Source organism: Microcebus murinus, chromosome 6, assembly GCF_040939455.1.
Source record: "Microcebus murinus isolate Inina chromosome 6, M.murinus_Inina_mat1.0, whole genome shotgun sequence".
NCBI classification, from domain to species: domain Eukaryota; kingdom Metazoa; phylum Chordata; class Mammalia; order Primates; family Cheirogaleidae; genus Microcebus; species Microcebus murinus.
Window position 1 is genome coordinate 35,761,373 of NC_134109.1, and position 24,373 is coordinate 35,785,745.

General features: G+C 47.3%; 3 protein-coding genes across 12 annotated transcripts in view; all 3 read right to left on the bottom strand.

Annotated features, from left to right (window-relative positions):
- Nucleotides 1-9,796, bottom strand: part of PLEKHG3 (pleckstrin homology and RhoGEF domain containing G3) — a 37,170-nt gene extending 27,374 nt beyond the window's left edge. For all 10 annotated transcript variants that reach the window (XM_012777724.2, XM_076003963.1, XM_076003966.1 and 7 more), the window contains exon 1: nt 9,670-9,796. The gene's annotated coding sequence lies outside the window, so the exon portion shown is untranslated. The remainder of the gene's footprint in view (nt 1-9,669) is intronic.
- LOC142871533 (uncharacterized) lies at nt 1,795-10,304 on the bottom strand. The gene is given in 2 exon segments (XM_076004617.1): nt 1,795-9,898; nt 9,900-10,304. Coding segments are annotated over 2 exon segments (1,122 nt in total). The 3' UTR covers nt 1,795-9,181.
- Nucleotides 10,305-17,242: 6,938 nt separating this feature from the next.
- On the bottom strand, nt 17,243-17,613 carry LOC105878347 (ATP synthase F(0) complex subunit k, mitochondrial). The gene has a single exon (XM_012777709.2). The coding sequence runs from the start codon at nt 17,532-17,534 to the stop codon at nt 17,358-17,360; it is 177 nt and encodes a 58-aa protein (XP_012633163.1). The 5' UTR covers nt 17,535-17,613; the 3' UTR covers nt 17,243-17,357.
- Nucleotides 17,614-24,373: the final 6,760 nt, after the last annotated feature.

Genomic DNA, 24,373 nt, shown 5'->3' on the forward strand with positions numbered 1-24,373 from the left:
AGAAAATGGAACTGGCACTCAAAGAACTAGAGATAAAAGAAAACATCTGTAAAAGACTTTAAATAAAAAAACCATTAAAAAAAGAACAAGATAGTATGAGCAGGGAAGAAACAGGCCAGTTGGAAAAAGTACTAAATGAATGTGTGACATATGGTATTGAAATTTAAAAGTCAATAGCTAGGTTAAGTAGAAAATTAAACCCAGCAAAGGAAAGAATTAGTGAAATGAAAGATAAATTGGAGAAATCATCCTGAACTCAGTTCAAAGAAATAAGATAGAAAGTACGAACATTAAGAGACTTAAAAGTCCACAAAGAAGAAAAAGGAAAGAATGGGGGAGATACAACTTTCAAAGAGATAATGTATATGAGTTTTCCAAAACTAAAGATAGACATTAGTCCTCAAATTAAAGGCACACATCAAGTTAAATTTAAAAGAAGTCCACATTTAGATAAATGCAGAAAACCACAAGACAAAAAAAAGGGGGGGGGAGGGGAGGAAAGAATATCTTAAAGGATTATAAGGAAATGTCATGAACTATATGACAATGAATTAGATAACTTGGATGAAACAGACAAATTCTTAGAATGACACAAACCACTGACTGACTTAGAAAGAAATAGAAAATCTGAATAAGAAATTGAGTTAGTACTTTTTAAACTCCAATGAAAAAAAAGCCCAGGACTAGATGGTTTCCCTTGTGAAGTCTACCAAATGTTTAAAGAAGAACTAATACCAATTCACAAATTCATCCCCCAAAATAGATCAGGAAACACTTCCCAACTCAAGGCCAGAAAAGACATCACAGAAAAGAAAGCTACAATACAATATCTCTTATGAATATGGACACAAAAATCTTCAACAAAATACTAACAAATTGAATCTAGCAACATACAAAAAGGAATATACATTATGACCAAGTGGGATTTATCCTAGAAATGCAAGATCAGGTTAATATCTAAAAATCAATTAATATAATTCAAGATGATAATAGAACAAAGTACAAAGACCACCTGATCATTTCAATAGACCCAGAAAAAACATTTGACAAAATCCAACATTTTTCTCTGATTGCACCTGAATGTCCATATCACACGTCACAAGGATTGATAATGTTGTAGCAAGTGACCAGCGATTAACTAGGGAAAGAACCCAGCAGCACATAGAGGGTCGGAGAATCAGCTTTATTTCACCGGCAGGCTCACAGGGGCATACCACCAAATTCTGAGCACTGCTTCCTTATTTCTCTCCAGTTTTATACACTTCTTGGGGTTACACACAACCAATATCCAATTAACGGTGGGATTAGTAGGATCAGCTGTAAGCTTCACATGTATCCAATCAGTAGTGGATTTTGCCTCAGGGCCCCTGGCCGGGGACTTTTCCCTATTATTAATAGCCAAAAAGTAGAAACAACTCAGCTATTCATCAGCTGATGGATAAACAAAATGCAGTATATCCATACAATGGAATATTATTTAACAATAAAAAAGAATGAAGTACTTAAAACCACAATGAGATATCACCTTACCCCAGTTAGAATGGCTTTTATTAAAAAGTCCAAAACAACAGATGCTGGTGTGGAGGCAGAGAGAAAGGAACACTTGGCCAGGCATGGTGGCTCATGCCTGTAATCCTAGCACTCTGGGAGGCTGAGGCAGGAGGATTGCTCAAGGTCAGGAGTTCGAAACCAGCCTTAGCACAAGCGAGACCCCATCTCTATTAAAAATAGAAAGAAATTAATTGGACAACTAAAAATATATAGAAAAAATTAGCCGGGCATGGTGGCACATGCCTATAGTCCCAGCTACTCGGGAGGCTGAGGCAGAAGGATCGCTTGAGCCCAGGAGTTTGAGGTTGCTGTGAGCTAGGCTGATGCCATGGCACTCACTCTAGCCAGGGCAACAGAGTGAGACTCTGTCTCAAAAAGAATGTTTATTGCAGCACAATTCACAATTGCAAAGATGTGGAATCAACCCAAGTGCCCATCAATTCATGCATGGGTTAATAAAATGTAGTGTGTGTATACCATGGAGTACTACTCAGCTATAAAAAAGATGAATTAATACCTTTTGCAACAATCTGGATGGAACTGGAGACCATTTTCCTAAGTATCATAGGAATGGAAAAACAACCACACATGTACTCACTATTAAATTGGAACTAACCGATGAGCACACAATGCACAGAGGGAAGTAAAACTCAGTGGAAAGCAATGGGGGGAGGAGGGAGGCCAAGAGGGGACTAAACCAACCTAATTGGTACTATGAACACTATTTGGGTGACAGAGACACCTATAGCCAGGACGCAAGCATTATAAAAATAATCCATTTAACCTAAAACATTTGTACCCACTTAGTATTTTGAAATAAAAAAAGAATGAAGTACCAATACATGCTAAAAATGATTGAACCTTAAAAACATCAGGCTAAGTGAAAGAAGCTAATCATAAAAGATTATATATTATATGATCCAATTTATATGAAATGTCAAAACTAGGCAAGTTTAGAGAGAAAGTACATTAGTGGTTGCCTCGGGCTGGGGGAAATGGAAAATGGGAAATGATTGCTAATGGATATAGGGTTTCTTTTGGGGGTCATAAAAATGTTTTAAATTACATAGTGTACATTACAAATTACACAGTTGCACAACTCTGAATATACTAAAAACCAATGAATGAACTATACACTTTACATAGGTGAATTTTAAGATACATGAAATATATCTTAATAAAGCTATAAATTAAAAATATATAAAGAGGCTGGGCGCAGTGGCTCACGCCTGTAATCCTAGCACTCTGGAAGGCCAAGGCGGTCGGATTGCTCGATGTCAGGAGTTCGAAACCAGCTTGAGCAAGAGCGAGACCCCGTCTCTACTGAAAATAGAAAGAAATTAATTGGACAACTAAAAATATATAGAAAAATTAGCCAGGCATGGTGGCGCATGCCTGTAGTCCCAGCTAGTGGGGAGGCTGAGGCAGTAGGATTGCTTGAGCCCAGGAGTTTGAGGTTGCTGTCAGCTAGGCTGATGCCATGACACTCTAGCCCCGGCAACACAGTGAGACTCTGTCTCAAAAAAAAAAAAAAAAGAAAGAAAGAAAAGAAAGAAGTATGATAAAATTAACATTTGCCAGATCTGCCAGGTTGGAACATGGGGTAGTGGTTTCTGCACAGGGACAGGCCCAGCCACCCTGCAAACCAGCTGGAACAACCAGCACCAAGACCGCATTGCACAGCACAGCATCTTTGGGCAGCATCCAGACCCAAACAAAGGAACAAAGCTCCTCATGGAAGGAGCCCTGGGATTTTTGAAATCGCAACTCCTCCCTGTCATTTTCCAGCCTCAGAAAGTGCTATGTGGCACCCAGGTAGGTGCTTAAAATGTAAATGCACTGAAAGCACTCTTGTTTTCACTGGAGTAACTGGCAATCTGCTTGGGTGGAGCTGAATTAAGACTGGGCCCATCCCACAGCTCTACTGTAACACAGTCCTACCTGGGCCAGCTGGACCCCCCGTGGACAGGGAGCTGTCCAAAAAGCCACATTGTCAAGAGTGTGCAAAGTTTTGAAACAATCTGGCTTAGAGCTAAGAGCACTTCAATCATCCCTGTCAAGTATCAGCTGAATGATCCTAGACAAGTTACCCAACCTTGTGGGCACTCAGTTTCCTTATCTGGGGGGACCAGGGGTAACACCACTTACTTTGCCTTGTTGAAAGGATCAGTGATGTTATTCCCTAAGCATCAACACTTAAAATTTTAGCCAACTGACTGGGAATCTTTTAAAAATCTGTTACACACTTCCCTATCTTCCTTAGCAGAGACAAGGGAATGTAATTTAACCTTTTCTTGATGACTCAGGGTCACAATTACCAGCCAAGCATCAATTATCAAACTGATGATCCCCAGCCAGAGGTCCAAGGTGTGCCAAACCATTCCCCCCAACAAAGAATGGCCCCCCAGCTCTTCTGCTAGCGCTGGCTTTTCCCAGCATTTTGATCTCAGTCTGCTCTTCTTGCCAGTTCTGCACTATGGTCATTTTCCCCCTCTATGCTGGTTCCTTTATCCTCATTCATTTGCTGCTTCTTATGCGCTTGGAAATAGGATGACACAGCTAATGTGCAAAAGTTTAACAGGGTCTGAGGAGGCTGGTATGAAAAAAATGTAGGAACTTGAGTCCTTGTCCTTCCAGGCTACATGCAAATAAGCAAGACTGCTGGGTGGCTGAGTTCAGAAGAGAATTTTAGGAGAGAAGTGTTATGGGATATAATGGAGCGTATTACAGGATGAATGAACTCTACCCAAAGCTCTAAGCACACCTTGCTGTCCACTTTGGGTTCAACTTGCATGCCTCGGAAGACTAGTCCCAATGACTCCAGGTACCCTTACACTTTGCAGGCTGTAGGAATACAGGGCTTCCTCCCTCACTGTCAGCACAGCTGACCACAGGTGACCTTCTTAGAATCGTTATGTTCTGGACATTCTCAGACAAGAATAGAAAAGAGTGTGAAAATTTTTTGAATTCCTAAGGTTTCATCACACAATAGGGTTTTACTTATTGGACAAATATTTACTGGAATCCTACTCCACAACAGGCACTGGGGATGTAGCAATGAGCTGGATGAATAGAGGTGCATGAATACTGGTTCCCTTTTCCTTTCAATAAATACTTGTTGTCTGTTGCTCAAGAGCACTCACACAGTCACACTGGGGTGTAAGGGAGATGAGTTTTAAGAGCTTCCAGTACCTGCAGAACCCCTATTTCCTCTTAGGATCCAGTTACCAAGGTCAAAAGACTTCACTCCTCTTGCAGCTATCCCTTCCCTTCTCAACTCAGACTCTAGCAATAATCAGTGCAACTCCCAGGTGGCTCAAACTGCATTTCACAAAAGGTTCATGCACAGCCACCACTGTGTCCACTAGTGTCCACCCAACTTGCTCAGGTTGGGTGTTTGGGAGTCCATAAAAACCCGTTCCTTTACTTGCTACAACTCGTGATGAAAAAAAAAAAAATTAAAAAAAAATAAAAAAAGAAAAACCCGTTCCTTGAGCTTAAATCATGGCTCCCTCCCCAAAGGCCAGCCGAGAAAACCTTAAAAGCCCGGTTCTCCCTTTAGCTTTGCATTCCCAGACGGCAACAGAGCACCCAGTGCTGGATTTCACCCTACCACTGCTTTCTCTCCCTAATCCCATGGAAGAAAAGCTGAAGGGGATGAGACCACCAAGCCCAGATTACTGTCAGGGTGGGACCCAGCACAAGCCAGTCACGCCCTGTGGATCACACTTTGACAGTCCTGGAGGCTATGTGGGAACAAAGATGAGTCACACCCAGTTCCTGCCCCCATCGAGGGAGCTTCCACCCAAAATAAAAGGGAAGGGACCCAGTCATTATTCCCCACAGCGGACATCCAGAGGGGCTACCAGCGTCTCCAGGTGGGCCTCCGGCAGATCCACAGATTAGTCGACCCAGTCTGTGTTCTTTCTCCTGACGTCACCCAACATCAAAAACATGCCTGGGGCTGGCTGTTCAGGGTCCTCTTCGCAACTTCCTCCCAGGCCAGACTGTATCTAGCTTTACCCCGTCTCCAAGCACCAACTGGCAGGCCCAGAAAGTTCCTTCATCACTGGCTGCCCAGCGAGTACAGAAGAAGGGGGGGGTGTTCTGGCTGATGACCACTTCCCTGGGCCTCACCCTCCACCACCGCCCATCCCTCACTTCCGGAGCTAGCGCAGGGCCCCCAGGAAACCGCTCACCGCAAACTTTGACAGCAGTATTTTAGATTACACCCCTCCCTTTGAGGCCCGCGGTTCCAGCTGAGAGGGGAAGCTGCTCATCAGATCAGCTGGGTGGACGCAGCTTGGAGCTGGGCAGGCCTGACCCTAAGCTCTCATTGTGTCTGTCATTCTGTTACTTTAAATTCCAGTCCATGTCATGAGTCCTTATTCAAAGTCCTTGCGGGACAGCCTCAGAGCCTCCATTAGAATCCTGTCACCTTTCTGGGTGTTCCCAAAATGGGCAGCTCAACCGCCACCTGCCCCTCTCCCTCGCTTCTCACCCCCCCCCACCAGCACAACTTATCTGCAGGAGGGTGGGGGAGGGGCAGACAGCCTTCCCAGCTGAGAGGCAGAGTGGAGAGGCCAGGGGCAAGGTGATTCATCCTGGCTGGTTGGAAGCAGGGAGAATTCCAGAGCAAGGGAGGGACAGGACTGCCCAGGTCATCCTACCGTGCCAACCAAACACACACCTGGGAGTCCCGCATCCTCAGCCATCTGCACTATAGGGTAGGGCAAGAAAGGCTAACTAGAAAGTTTTCACTAGGGTTTTCTATTTTCATGGCCCTTTAATTCCCCCTCCTGCCCACTACTTAAAATGAAAAGCTTTTCACCTGGAGTCTTTAGCAGAATTTGGTTGCAGAACACCTCCACAGGCCTTGTTAAACATTCAACATAGGTCATCTCATTGTTCGTTCTCACAATGCCACATGTGGTAGGTAGGATGACTAACCATTTTACAGGTGAGAAACTCAGGCTCAAAGGAGTTCAGCACCAAGGCAAAGGCCACAGGGCTAGTAAGCTGTCAAGCCAGGATTTGAAGCCAGGCATGCCCAACTCCAGGCCCTGCTCCTAAATGCCACAGTGGGATGCTGAACTGGGTTTCAAAGAAGGCAAATCAGAGATGAAGGGAAATAACTCCTTCAAGCGTCACCTTAAAAGTGCCTTCCTCCAGGAAGCCTCCTTGGCTTCCACGACATCTCACCCCTTCCATGACAATTCACATCATACTTCCCTATCATATATTTTCTTTTGCTTATCACTAACATGCTATTTCAATGTTCTATCTTGTTTATTACCAGCTTCCCCCACTAGAAGTCAGCTCCATGAGGTCAATGATTGTTGTCTATTTTGCTCACTGCTGTGTCCCCTGCACCTAGCATTCATACATAGTAGGTGCTAAACACCTACTATAAACAATTGTTAACTATAAACAATTAACTATAAACAATTGTTAAGTGAATGAATGTGGTACTTTAAAATAGAACTAGAGGCGTGGGTGTAGAAAGAAAAAGAGGATGATCCACCTATTCAGGGGAAGGAAGGAGAGATGAGAAAACAGTGTGGGAATCTGGCCAGAGGTGAGTTGAGGGCCAGAGAAAAAGCCTGATCAGAGGAAATGAGGGTCTGCCAGGTCCCCTGAGGGCTCCAGTAGACCCTTCCTGCTGGAAGTAGTGATTTCCAGCTGCCAGGGCCCTAGCCCCAGGGCTTCTGCTGGGGAGGGAGGGTGGAGTGGGGCGGGCTTGCAGCCCTGGAACAAAGGCCTGTGGATGTGCAGCTGGCCAGAGAGGCGGGACAGCAGTGGCCCAGGCCAGGGAGCCGGCCTGGGATGGGGGAGGGGCACGGATGAGGAGCTGAAGATAGCCCCTCCCAATGCCCAGAGTCCCCTGAACTGCCAACACAACAGAGAATAGCTAGATGGCTTCACACTTAACCCTCCAAGGCCAGGGCACAGCCTGGACTTGTCACAGCCCCCCAGGTTTGGGGCCAGAGCCTTCAACAGGTTCTGGGAGCAAGTAGGTAGAGGGGGGTGGAAGGGTGGGGCAAGCCTTCCATCTGCAGCACAGACCCTTTCCCCCTCAAGCCCTTTCATCCCTCAGGCCATAGCCTTTGGCCTCCTCCAGTGTAAACAGTGACCCTGTGATAGCTGTGGATTTGGTAAGGCAAATGTTTACTCTGGGGCTGAGTTACTACAGGCCGGGGGTATAAACTTCCCCCACTGGCTCCTGGTATCTACCATATCCTAGTGGCACACATGGGACATATGTGATAAATTGTAAAGCCTTAAATGGACCCCACCCCACCCCATCCTCCACCCAGCCACCATGAGCCCTTTTTTTGTACAGGAGTTTACGGAATACGTTCCACATCCAAGGCTTCCTTTGATCCTTAACATGGAGCAAGCAAGTAAGTAACCCCCCTTTATTCATGTGGAAACTGAGTCAGAAAAGATAAGTGAATTGGCCAGTTCATGTTGGAACAGTGAGGAAATCTGAGCCAATAGGGACCCAGGCTGAATCACCTCGCCTCTCTGGACTCTGCTGCCTCCACTTGTAAATTGGGGCAGGCTAATCTGAGGGACCTTGCAGCCCAAGCCACTCAATCAAGCTTCCATGCTAGGCAGTAGAGCCAGGATTAAAACTCAAACATCTGTGCTGGACTCCCAGTACAGTGCTCATTCCACTCTCCCTGCATTGCCACATCTAACAAAAAGATAGCAGAAAGGCCCCAAAGCAGCTCTTCAACAGATCACTCCCCCAGCAGCTAGGAATTGGCTTCAGGGTTACCTCCTCCCCAGCGCCCTGCCCCATCTCTAGGGCAAGACACCCAGGGAGCCAAGGAGTGGTCCAACCTTCCAGGTGGGGGTGGAGGGAGGCAGCAGGGCTGTTCACAGCTGCCGTCCAAAGCGGAGCAGAGGCCGTCCCAGACAGGGTTAAGCCCAGAACCACAGGGGAGGGTGAATAACAGAAAGTGTACACTTCCTTTTGATTCTTACTCCCAGGTTTCCTCCTGGAGACAGCTGGGATTCAGTCACTCAGGACCTTACCCCCTAGTCCAGCAAATGAGGGGCGGGAAAGGCACTTTCCAGAAGGCGACGCAGCTGATATGCTGGGCGGGGAGCCCCTCCCCCTCTGGGGACTGTCATCACTCTCCCGGCTTATTATTTCTTGAGCCAGGGCCATGTGATTGGGAGGCGTGCAAAGGCACTGCCTGGGGAGACCCTGGGAACCCCCAGTCCAGGGTTCCCTGTAAGGTGATGGATGCAGTCTGGGCTGCCCGTGGGAGCACCAGAGCCGGGGACAGGCCCCTACATCTGCCGACAGCTTAGCAAGTGACCTGGAGGAGGAAACTCCGGCGGCCCCTAACACCGCACCCCCCAAACCACACCTCTCCAGCCTCCAACCGTTCCATTTCCCAGTACATTCTTCCTTTTGTTTTCAAAAGTAGCCCCGAGGAGTAAAAGTAGCTACTCTAACAACGTCTTGAAAATTTAAGCTTACACGCCTTATCCTGGCTTTCCAAACCAAAGGGCTTAGAGTGGGGTGCAAATAACCACACCGAGTTCAGGAGTGCGCGAGGTCGAGACAGCCAGTGGCCTCTGTGCTATCTGCTCCCTGTTTCTGGCACCCAGTCTAATCCCTCCCGTACAGGTAGCTGAGATTCCCAACAGCGAGCACCGTGCGGCACCAACCCGGAACAGGCTGCGGGCGCCTCTGGGGCTCGCTGAAGCCGAGGCTCGTCCTCACGCAGACGGGCCCACCCTGCCCGGGCCCACAGCTCGGCACAAGGACCGCGCGCAGCCTCGCGGGCTTCCTGGATTTCAAACTGAGGCTCTTCGGAAGCACCAGGCGCTTTCGCCCCTTTTGTTTCCCGGGTGGGGGCAAAAAGGACAGAAAATGTCTCTCCGCACGACCCTCCAGCTCTCGCCCTAAGCGGGGAGGGGTCGCCCGGGGAGGAGCCAACACAGCCTCTGGCCCTCCTCGGTCGCTCCGGTCCTCACCAAGCAGGGGGCTGGCACCAGAGCGCCGAGAGGGCGGGGGCCCCAACGGGACTCCGGGCACTGCCACTTCGCCGGCTGCACACTGGCAGAGGAGAGAGGGAAGAATCGAGGGACACTCACCGAGCGGTCGCCGCCGCGGGCTCCGGACACGCACCGCGCGTGGGGCTGCCCAGGTGCCGCCGCGACGCGGGCGCGAGTTTGAAAGTCGCTCTCGGAAGGCGCCGAGGTTGCCGGCCGCTCCCGCCCACTGCCAGCCCCCGGGCCGTCCCGGACGTGGCCAGCTGCGAGCGCGGCCCCCGGGGACCCCAGCCCGCGCGCGGCTTCCCAGCGCCCGGCAGGAAGTCGGGGCCGAGCCGGAGCTGCAGCGGGAGGGAGGGAGGGAGCGAGGAGAGGCGGACCAGGAATTTTTCCAGTGGGTGGAGACTCGGGCCCGCGGCTGCAGTCCAGCAATTGGCGGAGCCGCGGGGGCCGCGGAACCTTCGCGGCGCTGCTGGCCCGAGCGGGGGTAAAGGCTGCGGCGTGGCTGCGGTGCGGCTAATGATTAACGCCCGCAGGTGGGGCGAGCGCCCGGGCAGTGCCGGTCCTGCCAGCCGCCAGCTCCTCCCGGGCAGCCTAGGTGCTCTAAGATACCGAGACGTGGCAAGAACAGTAGCTGTTAGGAAAAAGTAAGATACTGAGACGCACGTGGTGGAGTCACCAGGTGTCACAGACCTGCTATCACTGCCTTCCGAGAGGGCGCCGGACAGCCAAAGCATCCCCGTTGTACGGACAGGGAATATCAGGTCCAACAAAGGGGGCTTTTCTCAAGGGAGCCACTTGGGATCGGATTTGGAGGTGCTGGTCCTACCAGAGAGTTCACCTCGGCTTTTCCGAATCAGAAAGGCACGTCTTGAATTCTTCGCTGTAACTCGGACCCTGTGACCCTTCACAGACGTAAATCCGAGCCTCCTAGAAGCTGACCGGAAAGAAGATGATAGCTTGGAGCGAGCTCCGCAAGGCACAGTTAGGCGGGAAAAACAAGATGCAGACCTGGGTGAGAGGACCCCATTTTGGTAAAACAAAGACAGAGAATGCCCTTTGTATGTGATCATGTGCGCATGGAAAGGTACACACCTGGAAATCGGGGCTCAGGGACATTCAATACAGACACGTTGGATTTTGAGCAAAAGCATTAATCTAAAAACCCGTAATACTTCATCAATAAAGATCCTGAAAAAAAAAAAAAAAGATGCTGTCCCAACACTAGCCTGGAGGAGGGAATCCCAGGGTGGGACTCCGGAAGAGGAACAACCCTCCCAGGTTAGGCGCGATCGCCCGTACCTTGGGAGGAGACATGGGACACCGATACCAGAACCACTGGATATATCCGGGTATAAACAGTTAATAGAGGTCTCAGTAAAACAAAATAACCCCCCCACCCCTCACCAAAAAAAGCTGCTTGGGACAAATGCAAGCTCCAGGTGATTTACAGGGCGGGGCGAGGCGGGGCGGGCGCCGGAGGAAATGGCTTTCAGGTGACTTTGTAACTGGATCCCGGCGGAGGGGGCGGGCGAAGACAGTCGGCCGTCCGGGCTCCTGACTGCGAGGAAGCGGTAGGCGCTGGGCCTGGCGGGCCCAGAGAGCCGGGCCCACATTCCTCAGGGAGGGGGGGTCTGTTCTGCGCTGCCGGAGAGCCGCAGGCTCGCTGACCTCGTAGGTGAGAGCTGAGACTGCAGGAGGTGGGGGGAGTGGGAGATAAATTTCCGCTGCGGCTCTACGGTACGGAGCCCGCCAGTCTTGGAGCTGCAGGGAAAAGTGAGAAGCCCCAGACCCTTCTGGCCTTCCAGTTCTCAGGCTTCCACTTTTTTTTGTTTCTGATCACCTGAATCCTACCGGTCCCTTCCTGCCCACCTCAAAAATTGCAGCTTCCAAAGACGCTCCTTGGCTTAACTAAGCCACTTATGAGCGCACCCCTCACTCCTCAGCCAGGGCGCCTCATAGTGCCTGTGCTTCATTCTTTGCAAACATTGTGTCCTCAAGCCTCCTTGTGAAGTAGGAGGTGTCCTTATCCCATCTTACAGATGAGTACTGAGGCTCAAAGAGATAGAGCAACCTGGCCAAAGTTGCATAATCAGCAAAAGCAGAGCCTGACAAGAGCCCAGATAGGTCCAACATTTGATACTTATATATTAGCAATTATTCTAAGCGTTTTACAAGAACAATTGCAGTTACAGAAAAAGAAACTGAGGCAAGGTCACACAGCTAGTGGGTGGTAGACCTGGGAGTCTTAACGGGGAACTCAACCCCCACCTCTTCTGCTTTCTTTCTGACACTTCAATTCAGCACTTGATTGTAATGTCTTGCATTGTTTCTGATTGTTTTCATTTACATTGCCTATTTCCTAAAAAGATTGTAATCTTCCTGTTGCAAAAGTCATATAGGAAGCACTCAATAAAGCAATGCTGAAATTCAGATGAAACAGCTTGAAGAGTACATAAAAAATCCCACAGTCTCACCTTCGAGAATAAAAATCTGTATCAGGCCAGGGAGCTCCAGGCTGCAGCCCCGCCACAGCTCAAAATTTGCTTCAGTGGCCTCACCCTGCTATTAAATCATTTATTATTAATATAATAATACCTTATGTCTCCATAATGCCTTTAATCCAGAATCTCAAAGTGTTCTAACAAATACAGATTAATTCATCTTCATGGTACCCCCCCCCACTAGAGACGGGGAGATGGATGTATTCTCCCTGTTTTATGGGTGGGAAACCAAGACAAACAGTTGAGATGACTCACTATGGAAATCAGTGGCAGGGTTTACTCCCCATCTCTTCCCCTCCTTCCCAACTCCTGGCTGCCAACACTTGCATGAACATTTCAAATCCCAAAGACAAAGGCCATTGAGTTTTCACAATAAAGGACATTTCCAGACTGTCATTTCAGCTGCTCTATTGTGGTAGACCTCAGGAGAGGGAGGGGATGTGAGCCCAGTGAAGGTGCCCTGGGGCTCTGTGCTCCTGGCTCAGAGAGGGAGACTTTGCTGGCTGGAATGGAGGAATGAAACCTCAAAGTCCCCCTCTATGGCGATATGAAAAGCCCCACCAAGCTCTGAGGTCCTTCCCAACCATTTTGGCACCAGGAACTGTTCTCATGGAAGACAATTTTTCCATGGATGAGGCATGGTTTCAGGATGATCCAAGCACTGTTACATGTATTGTGCACTTTATTTGTATTGTTACATTGTAACATATAATGAAATAATTATACCATTCACCATAGGTTGGGGACCCCTGTTCTAGAGTTCTAAGCTGCATTTTAGCAACTTAGAACTCAAAATGTGAGACGTGACAAAAGAAAAAATAGATAAATTGGACATCATTATCAAACTTAAAAACTTTTATGCATTAAAGGACATCAAATAAGTGAAAAGACCACCCAAAGAATGGAAGAAAAATTTTGCAAATCTCATAGTTAATAAGGAACTTACTGGAATAAAGAAATCCTACAATTCAATAACAAAACGGCAACCCAATTTTAAAATGGGCAAGAGATCTGAATAGACATTTCTCCAAAGAAGATATACAAATGGCCAATAAATACATGAAAAGATGCCCAACATCATTAGCCATCAGGGAAATGCAAATAAAAACATAATGAAATACTATTCCATACCCACTAGGATACCTATAATCAAAACCACACAATAATAAATGTTGGTCAGGATGTAGAGAAATTGAAACCTTCTTGCACTGCTGGTGGAAATGCAAAACGGTGCAGCTCCTCTAGAAAACAGTGTGGCAATTTCTCAAAAGGTTAAACATAGATTTGCTGTATGACTCCACCATTCCACTCCTAGGTGAACTGAAACACCAGGAGAAATGAAAACACATTCCCACCCAAAAAACTCATACACAAATGTTCATAGCAGTATTATTCACAATAGCCAAAAAGTAGAAACAACCTAAATGTTCATCAACTCATGGATAAACAAAATGTGGCATATCTGTACAAATGAATATTATTCAACCATAAAAGGGAATAAAGTATTGACTCATGGATGAACTTGCAAACATGCTCAGTGAAAGAAGCCAGTCACAGAGAACCAAATATTGTATAATTCCACTTCCATGAACTGCCCAGAACAGGCAAACTTAGACAGATAGTAGATTAGTGGTTGCTTGTGGCTGGCGTGGGGGTTGGGGAAGGCTGGAGGAAATGAGGAGTGAATGCTAACAGGTTTGAGATTTTTTTTTTAGGAGTGATACAAATATTTAGGAGTGTTCTAAAATATTGCAATGGTTGCACAACTCTGAATATACTAAAAACCATTGAATTGTACACTTTAAATGGGTGGATTGTATGGTATGTGAAAGATATCTCAATAAAGGTGTTATTTTTTTTAAAAGTGTGAGCCACTACTCCCTGTTCCAGAGTTATCCCAGTCTATCAGAATCCTGTGGAATCTTCAGTGGGCAGGACCACCTCTGCATTCCACCAGAGCACACTCAATGGAGTTTGAGAATCCCATTGTAAAAGCAAAGCCTTAGAAGACTCTGTGATTCAAAGCCTTGTGGCCCCAGGCTTCCTGAAAAAAAAAAAAAAAAGATTTGTAACTAACTCTGAGAGGGCCATGGCCTCTGAGGGAAAAGAGTCCACTCCTTGACGTTCTTTATTAATTGCTTCTTTTCCCTAGTCTGGACTTGTTAGTGTCAAAAAAAATCTAACATCAGAAAGGGGAAGAAGCTATGGGGAAAGGAAGAAGAATTCTCCCCTCCTTCCCTATGTTCAGCTTGCAGCTACTTCCATTTCTTGAAGGAAATGAGCTGTTTGTTTGAGTTTATGTCTGCAACAGAAGCATTTGCCAATCAACTTGTGGTTTTTCAAGAACTCGGGAGCCCTGTGTGAACCATTTCTGGAGATCACTTATGTTCACCTTTGTTATCAGTAGATAAACAGGCTATAGTCAGCACTTACAACACATGAGAGCAGGGAGTTGGCACGGAGACACCAGCCTGGATGATCTGAGGGCTGATTTATACCGAAGCATGCTGTTTCTTTGGCTGCTGGCCTTTGGGCTGTTTTTCTATTTGCATCTCCACCTATAGATAGATGAGGTGCAAAGACAGAACAGTCAAGCTTCACCCTGTTCAGGGCTAGACTAAAAGATTTTCTGGGGTTGGCTGAAATGGCATTTTGATTTGTCTGTGTACTTCACTGATAAGTGTTATTAATATCCCCAGAAGACTTTGCACCTCCATCTGAGGTTTTCAGACCTGGGTGTTCATAAAAATCATGTGAAAAGTTTCTGACTCGGGACTGATACAAACTCCAGGAATCTGCATTCATGATAGGTGAGCAAAATCAGAGGACTCAAAAACCCTGCAGTCCCTCCCAGTTCTCCAAAGAAAAGAGGGGCATTTTAAGGCCTCATGATGTAGGAATAAACCAGGCTATTAATTTAATCAAGAGTTCCACCTTGATTCATGTGAAACGCTTAATCTTCAACACCTTGGTGACAAGCAGGGCAGGGCACATCTACCGAGTGCTATACTGTAAGCCTCAGAAAACAAACTGAGAGCTTAATTAGCAGGTAATTGCTCAGTTACTTGCAGATGAGGCAGTTCTTCCTGACTTGTAATTTTGGTTGTTGATGTTTTCCTCTTAGAAGGAGCCTGTGAGTTCTTAGCCCTGCGTCTCTATCTTACCCAGAGAGGTCGGAGCAGCTGTGCCCCGCAGATCTGCATCCCCTTCCTTTGGTTTCTGTGCCAGACCATACAGGAAGCATGGGTTGGTGATTACCAGATTAGGACAACTGGGACCGATTCCATCGAGTTTCCTGTCACCAGCAACTCATCCTGGAACGATGAGAAATTAGTCTAAGGGAGGATGGAACAACTTTGTTCTCCCGCTCGAGCAGTGACCAGGCTCACAGACCCCACACGGTCCCACCCTATTCTTGGCTGCCAGGTGCTCCCATCAAAACCTCAAATGCCTTCACGAGTGGCACTTTGTGGAAGCCACCCTGGCCCATGACCTTTTCCACGCTCCTGCCACAAAGCTGCCATCGTCTTCTCAGTCTCCGAGGACTTCCAGGATCTCTTCCAATCCTGCAAGTCTTAGATCCTACCATCTTAGGAGACCCCAAACTGAGTCTTTCAGCTATAGCAAGCTCTCTTTATCCTTCGCCTCCAAGTTTGTCTGGGAAAGGAGCCTGGCTTCATAACCCCTCATTCAGATACCCAAGGTGCCAGGAACAGTGCTAGGTACTTCATTAGCATTCTCATCCCATCTTCACAACAATCCTTCTAGGCAGGTAATAATTCTCTCCCATTTCACAGATGGGAATATCAAGGCTGGGAGAGGCCAAGTCACATGTCTCAAGCCATGTGGTTCTGAATGGCAGAGCCAGGACATGAACCCAGGCCCCTCTGCAGGCTAACCCTCTGCTCTTATCCACCAACCTACCACCACAATGTCCTACTCCAGCTCTCCAGGAGCCAGCTGCTAGACCAGAGCAGAGGAGGTGGGAGCAACCTAAGCAAATCAAACCTCCCACTCCGCTGTGTCCAACCAATCAGGTCTGAATTTCCTTAAAACTCCACCAGAAAGCCTTCTAGTAAAGTGCACACTCGTTCCAAGGACTGGTAAATGAGTGACAGAAAGAAGGAAGAATGTGTTCCGGGTCATAAAGCTGATGAAGGGGAGGGAGGGGAAAGCAAAACTGCCTGAATTCTTCCGACTTCTCAAGCTAGATGGCTATAAAAGGTGAAGCAGGGCCTGTGCCTGGTAACCGCAGACTTTCAAGCCCTAATCGCAGCTCTGCCTCCTAATGGTCGTGCTGCTAGAACTCAGAGAACATCCTGTCCTACCCTTCTGGGGAGCTAAGCTGAGGTTTACCAAGTGCTACAGAATGGAGCAGGGAGGTGGCTTCCTGCTAGGCTCGGAGACTCCTGCAGGTCTGGAGAGGCCAGATGCCCTGGAATTGTCTCCAGAACCTTCCTCAGCCCCAGCTTCCCTATGTACACCCCTCCTGGCAGAGTCTCAGAGGCTTTTGCTGTTCCTATGGCAACGCCCAGCATCCCCCCCACCCCCGCCCCAGTGGAAAGGCACCTTCTCAGGTAGGAGGGCTTTGCAGTCTCTTTGGAAGTGTGGTGGTGAAGAGCACAGACTTCAGAGTCAGCAGACCTGGATGCGACCTCAGCTTTTTAGGCTAGCCCTGTGACCTCTCTGCACCTCGCTTTCCTCTTCTAAAAATGGGGTTAGTAGTACCTATCATACAAGATTGTTGTTCAGGAATAAATGAGAAAATATTTTTTTTTTTTTTTTTTTTTTTGAGACAGAGTCTCGCTTTGTTGTCCAGGCTAGAGTGAGTGCCGTGGCGTCAGCCTAGCTCACAGCAACCTCAAACTCCTGGGCTTGAGTGATCCTTCTGCCTCAGCCTCCCGAGTAGCTGGGACTACAGGCATGCGCCACCATGCCCGGCTAATTTTTTCTATATATATCAGTTGGCCAATTAATTTCTTTCTATTTATAGTAGAGACGGGGTCTCGCTCTTGCTCAGGCTGGTTTTGAACTCCTGACCTTGAGCAATCCGCCTGCCTCGGCCTCCCAAGAGCTAGGATTACAGGCGTGAGCCACCGCGCCCGGCCGAGAAAATATTTTTAAGGTACTTAGCACAGTTCCTAGCTCACAGAAAGAGGTAGCTAATAATGTTATTTTTTTTTCCAGGTTCATAATTTATTGTACAAATTGAGTATCACATGATGAGGTGACATTAGCTTCTCCAGGCATGGGAACTTAACAGATGAAGTACAGTTGAGAATCCATTTATGTTGCTTTCACAGCTGGAGTTTTTTTAGGCCTTAACTTGAAGTATAAGATCATCAAAGCAATGCCTCCATATGTGGCCAGTACACAATTCATTCTACCTGTGAGAGTGTAAGAGTTGAAATATTTTTTAATACCAGTGAACTGGAATTGGGCATCAGTTTCTGGACCTGCCATGATTCCAATCTCACAAAAGCCACAAATTCCGCAGCCGGTGTCCTTCAACGTTCGCAGCCTCCCTTCGGCCCAGCCGGAAGTAATAATGTTATTTTTATTTCTGCTTCTAAGTGTCCGGTTTCCAAGCCCCACCTCAATTCCCTAGTTTCCCTGATGCTGCATCAAGTCAGAGCATCATAGAGCTGAGAGGCCCTGGAAGTCACCTAATATAATTTTTCCCAATGTAATTTTCACACATCTACATCTCTAAGAATGAGATAATATCAGTAAAGTACTTACTACGTGCCTGGGATATAGTAAATGCTTAATAAATGTTAAGGGTTTTTGCTGGTGTTTGTCTGGGTAGGTATCTACTGGGTATTTATCCATCCATCCATCCAATAGTCACTTAATGAGTGTTCTGGTTGCTGGGAGAGGAACAAGACATGTATAAGACATGGTATCACCCCAGGTGGAAAATGTATAACCAAATCAAAAAGAGAAGAGCCAGAAAACTATTAGAGAACAGTGGAAGGCCTAACTATGCCGTATTTTCTAAACGCTCGGGTGTGACTACTACCACACCTGAACAGAGGAGACAGAATCCCTCCTTTTTAACAATGCCCCAGAATGCACATATTCAAATAGTGTTGCTTCCAAAGGATGAGGACATGTGCTTATATCAAAGATCTCATCACTCAGAACGCCTTTAAATTATTTTTAATAGCTTCAATGTTTGCAAATCCTGGGCTTTTTAAGGGTTAGGGGAAGGAAATAGCCAATGCCATTTGGACCCAAGTCTGGTGGTAAGTGCCATCTCCAGCTGTGGCAAAGCTGGTGTAGAATGAGGAGTGACAGTGGGATAAGGACACTAGTTTCTCCAGTACTCTGTGGAGCCAGCCCAGGACCTCCAAAGAGAAGCTGACTCAGACCCACCTCATTGCTCCCCGTCTTCCCACTCCTCCCCTTCCTCCATCCTCACGCCCTGACATGAAGAAGAGTTCTTCGGTAAGAGACCAGAGAGCTTTCATAGAGGAATGCAGCCCACCGTCATCCTGGGACTTAGTCCAGTGCTTCTCTCTCAACCAAGGAGAGCCGCAAGCACGTTTGCCTCCAATAGCTCTCACGGGTGAGATTCCAGCTGTTTTCTACCTTCACATCATGTTCCCACCAGTTTTCTAATCCCCAAACATTCACTGAAGTCTATTCTGTCCTAGACAGTATGCTGGCTCCTGCCAGAGACACAAAAGCATTGAATCCTATCTCTGACCTTGACCTAGTAGGAGAGGGTGACAAACTGCAAACGGTGCAATCTTTAAAGTGCCATCCTAGACAAGGAAAACAGACACCCTATAAGACAATTCACAATTCTTTGATAATTAAAATTGGTCACAGAAGGCAGAGGGTAGAAAGTTCACTGCAGGCTGAGATGGTCAGAAAGGGCTTTGGAAGAGAAGGGCTCTAACCGGGCTCTTGAGAGATAGGAGGGATTTGGGGAGCTGAAGAGGACAGGACGTATCACCAGCAGAGACAGTGTCCGCAAGGCAAACCTATGGTCGAGGTTGGTCTCTAGTTCGCTTGTTATTTCAGTCTGGCCATTCCTTGCAGGTGTCTTGGCAAAAACCTGAACATGGTCTTCAAACGGAGGCTTCCCCCCAAATTTTCTGGCCTCATGACTCTATTGGTTAAGATTGTTTGGGTGGCAAGTGACAGAGACTCAACTCAAACTAACTTAAGCAGAAAGGGTATTAACTGTCTCTTATAACTGGAAAGTCCAGGTGTGGAGGGACATTAGTTTGCAAAGTATACAGGCGCAGCTGCTGCTAGGGGCTCTGATGATGTTGCAGGGCTCTCTTTTCTCTCCCTTTTTCTACTCTACTGAGATCCACTTTCTAGACTGGCTGTCCCCATGAGGCAAGAAAGACGAATGCTGGCAACCCTACACTCACATTCTCTGAGCTTAGCAACTCCAGTAGGAAGACAGGAAGTTTCCCTCTGGCCTCTTCGCAGCTCCTTCTCAGGATTCTGGGCAAAGTAGGAAAAATAGATTCACTGGTGGAGCCCAGCGGCTGTCACATGAAGAATAACTGGTGATATGGGGTGGACTCAGCAGACTGAAAGGACAACTTCAGGCTGGACTGAGGAAGAAGGCAAGGCTGTGCTGTGTTATTCTGGAAAACCTCTTCCTGTTAGAGACTTCCAGACGGACACAGGTCCCTGCTTCCTCCCACCCCCAGTGGCCAGACCCTTTTTACAGGGATGCATGGCACATTGCCAGCAGAGCCTGTGCACGGACTTCCTGTGGCACTGCGGCAGGGTTGATACCAGCATAAGCATCCGAGCAGATGTGGTGTTTTTGGAAAGGGATCAAGACCAGAAGACCGGGTTAGGCTGGCACACCCTCACACCCCGGAAAACCCATTAAATGGCTTTGGTGATGAGCAGGTGAACAGAACAGAACCGCTGCTGCAGGCCAGAACTCACCTAAAGGGCTTGGGTGGCAGCTTGCAGGCTGTGGGTATCACACTCAGGAAGACAAGACTTCGGAGCCTAATGCTGCCCTGGACTGAATACTGAGTGGGGGCAGAAGGCATTTCTACCCTGGTCATTCTCTGCTTTCGAATTTTCAGTAGGCAGCGAGCTCTGGGGCCTCCAGCTTAATGGAGTAGCAGCTTCCAGTTACTTCAGATCAGAATCAGCAGAAAAGAAAGAGGAAGCTCAGGACAGTGATGTCCTACAGAACTTTCTGCGACAAAGGTCGTTTTCCACATCTGCAACGTAGAAGTGGCTGCTGAGCACTTGAAACATGGCTAGTGCAACTGAGGAATTGAATTTTTCATTTTATTTAATAGAAATTCATTTAAAAATTCAATACCACATGCTAGTGGCCATCTATTAGACACTAAGCCTCAGTGAACATCCTTCCTCCACCTACCTCCAGGGCTTGGAAGGGAAAAAGGCAGGATAAATCAGATCAGAACATCTCAATCAGTGATCCACGCCAGGAAAGGCAGGTGGTATAGTATGGTAAATACGGAAGACCTTGGTGTCAAGCTCCTTCCTAGACAAAGGCATCAGCTGCCTGATCTCTGGCAACTGTCACCCGGCTCTGAGAGCAGCTGCCTCGGGAAAGGACTTCACAAAAGGTCGCCTAAGGCTACCAGGTGGCCCCCAAACCATGGTCCAGTAAGGAAGGAAATACCTTCCACACCGTCCAGCGGCCCCATAGGAAATGCCCTCCCCCCATGATTTTGGAGACCCCACATCCCATACTCTTCCTCCACTCTGGAAAGTATCTCACGCTGTGCCTAAGAACCCGAGGTCACATGTCCATTAATGGCCAGGTCCCTGCCGGATTTCAGTTATGCGTGTGTTGACTGAGCGCCTCCCGGATCGTCAGAGGAAAGGCTGAACTTAAATAATTTCCTGTCCAAGAATAAGCTGTCACCTAACACAGTGGGACACCATCCAAGCTAGACAGTAGGCGTGATGTTGGGCTCCACCCACAGCCTCCAGCCTAGAAAGGGACCTGCTCCATCTGGATAGTCAGGGACTAGGTGGATGGGTCCTGATAACCCAGGAGAAACTTAAACTAGTCCTGCAAATTAACACCAAGGCATAGGCCCAAGACTAAAAGACAAAAATGAGCTTGTGGGAAAGTAAGATGGTTCTTCCCACTGAACTCAGATTCCAGCTGTCACAACCACCAGAAGCCAGACCAGGACACTGGGCTGGTGTGGGCAGGGCTGGGAGAGCCAGCAGTGGGATAGACTTCAGAGGATGAGGGATGACAAAGGGGACTGTTTGCCAAGCTGATGCCAAGTTCTTTCCTTTCTGTGTACCTTTCCCTGATCCTATCTCACAGTTCTTCCAGCTGACAGGGGCCAACCGTCCCAAGAGGCGGGGCCTTGACCAACTCCCAGCTGTCAGTATGGTCAAGGCAAGAGCTGAGTTCATGCCCAGGCTTGCCCTGACTCAGGTGGGACTTACACATGTTCTGGACCTTCTCTGACCATAGGTTCCACATCTATTCGGGGATGTCCTTTATCTTTTCTTTTCTTTTCTTTTTTTTTTTTGAGACAGAGTCTCACTTTGTTGCCCAGGCTAGAGTGAGTGCCGTGGCGTCAGCCTAGCTCACAGCAACCTCAAACTCCTGGGCTCAAGCGATCCTACTGCCTCAGCCTCCCGAGTAGCTGGGACTACAGGCATCCGCCACCATGCCTGGCTAATTTTTTCGATATATATTAGTTGGCCAATTAATTTCTTTCTATTTATAGTAGAGACGGGGTCTCGCTCTTGCTCAGGCTGGTTTCGAGCTCCTGACCTCGAGCAATCCACCTCGGCCTCCCAGAGAGCTAAGATTACAGGCGTGAGCCACCGCGCCCAGCCAGGATGTCCTTAAAAAAATAAATTCAGCTTGCAGCATTATTCACAATAGCCAAGAGGTGGAAATAACCCAAATGCTCCTAGGTGGTTGAATGAATAAAGAAAAGATGATATAGGCATACAATGGAATATTATTCAGCCTTTAAAAGGAAGAAAATCCTGTCAATGCTATAATATGGAGGAACCTTGAGGACATTACACTAAGTGAAATAAGCCAGTCACAAAAAGAAATACTGTGTGATTCCATCTATATGAGGGATCTAAAGTAGTCAAACTCATAGACAGGAAGTGGCATGGTGGAACTTCAACCTCTTGTGCTCAGGCGATCCTCCTGCCTCAACCTCCCAAGTAACTGGGACTACAGGAACACAGCACCACACTGGGCTAATGTTTTTTATTTTTTATAGAGATAAGGGTCTTACTATGTTGCCCAGGCTGTTCTCAGACTCCTGGCTTCAAGCAAGAAAATTCTAGAGCTCTGTTGCCCAACAATGTGAATATAGTTAAACTGAACTGAAGTGAACACTTAAAAGTGTTTAAGATAATAAATTTTACATTTTGTTTTACCACAATTAAAAAATTTTTTAAATAAAAAAATCAATTAAGATTTTCATGTATTCTCTTATCATACATGCCCATTATGAAAAATGTGGGGCTGGGTATGGTGGCTCACACCTGTAATCCCAGCACTTTGGTAGGCTGAAGCAGGAGGATCACATGAGCCTGGGAGTTCAAGGTTGCAGTGAGCTATGATTATGCCACTGTACTCCAGCCCAGGCAGCAGAGTGAGACCCTGTCTCTAGAAAAAGAAAGAAATGGGGGCTAAGGAGAGAGAAAGAAAGGAAGGAGGAAGGGAGAAAGGAAGAAAGGAGGGAAAAATTGGAAAAGTATTTCCCATAAATTTTATGAAAGTAAAACTTTCCCATAATTTAAACATGATATAATAGGAATTATAGAGAGAAGCAGCAGTTCCCTGCCTCACTCCAATACTCCTCTCCAGAGACAACCAGATTTTTTCTTTTTTTTTTTTTTTTTGAGACAGAGTCTCGCTCTGTTGCCCAGGCTAGAGTGAGTGCTGTGGAGTCAGCCTAGCTCACAGCAATCTCAAACTCCTGAGCTCAGGCAATCCTGCTGCCTCAGGCCTCCCGAGTAGCTGGGTCTACAGGCATGAGCCACCATGTCTGGCTAATATTTTCTATATATTTTTAGTTGGCCAATTAATTTCTTTCTATTTTTAGTAGCGACGGGGTCTCGCTCTTGCTCAGGCTGGTTTCGAACTCCTGACCTCGAGCAATCTGCCCGCCTTGGCCTCCCAGAGTGCTAGGATTACAGGCATGAGCCACCTCACCTGGCCAGAGACAACCAGTTTTATACTTTTCTGCTTTTAGATGTTTATCACCTTAACATCAAGTAATTTGCTGCTAAATTTTTATTTTTCAACTTCGGATATCTAGGACTCCTGCCTAAGAAAGATGAATTTAGCTCACTAACCCAACCCACAGCTTTCTCCACAATCCCCTTGTTTTTAGCAAGTACAAGGTCTCAGTTATTCCATTGGTTATCTTTGTAACTTTTCGCACTTGCTTAATGCTCACTTCATTTCTGGCTGGGTCCCTTTTCAGCAGTCTCCCCTCAGGCTAACTGGGTTTATTAAGGCCTTATCTGTCTTTCCACAAGACATCCCCTCCTACCCAACTTCTATCAGGTGTACTTCTACATTTATATCATATAGTGGATAACATTTAATTGAATATTTTTTCTTTTACCATAGATAGATTCTAGAGGTTGAAAACGAACACGCCGTGTTCCCATAATTGTGACCTTGTCAGTGTTGTTCACTCAAGTGTGGCAGCACATTTCTCTCTCTCTGGGTCCACTGTCAAGGAAGATAGCCTTTTCACAGGAATAGGGAAGGTTATGAAGGTGTTTGATGAATACGAGGGCTCAGAATCGCCCACATTTAAGCAAATGTTTCATTTCCACAAGTTTCACACAGTTAAAAAAGCAATAAAATCAGGGCAGAGATTATGGAGAATACCATCCTAAAGGTAGTAAACTGTGCTAATATGGGAAGGTCCCCTGTGATCCACCCAAATAAAGTCGTCCTACCTGCCTGTATAATTAGCAATTCACTCCTTTGCAGCTAAGCAAAGCCCTCAACAAATATTCCTGGGAGGGCCACCACTTTAAGTGACACCTTGTTGCAACCCATTTTATCAGATCGCTGCCTTCCTGTGTGTCAGGGTGAGCTGGCTCCAATAAGCACGGAGCACCAAGCTGTGGGGCAGTGGCCAGAACCGGAAGGCAGCTCTTGCCTGACTTCCCAGCGCTGCCTGCCAGCCCTCACTGGGAAGGGGAGTGGGTAGCAGGAGCAGGTAAGCTTTCTTTCCAGCTTCTACTCTCACTGGTGACAAAAGCAGCTCTCCAAGGCCTGCCAAGGCTGATGTCGGCAGTACTGGAGAAGCGTGAGATGC

Bases quoted from the DNA above. Each gene is read 5' to 3' on its own strand.
- LOC105878347 (XM_012777709.2), bottom strand. From the start codon at position 17,534: ATGGCAGGTCCAGAAACTGATGCCCAATTCCAGTTCACTGGTATTAAA.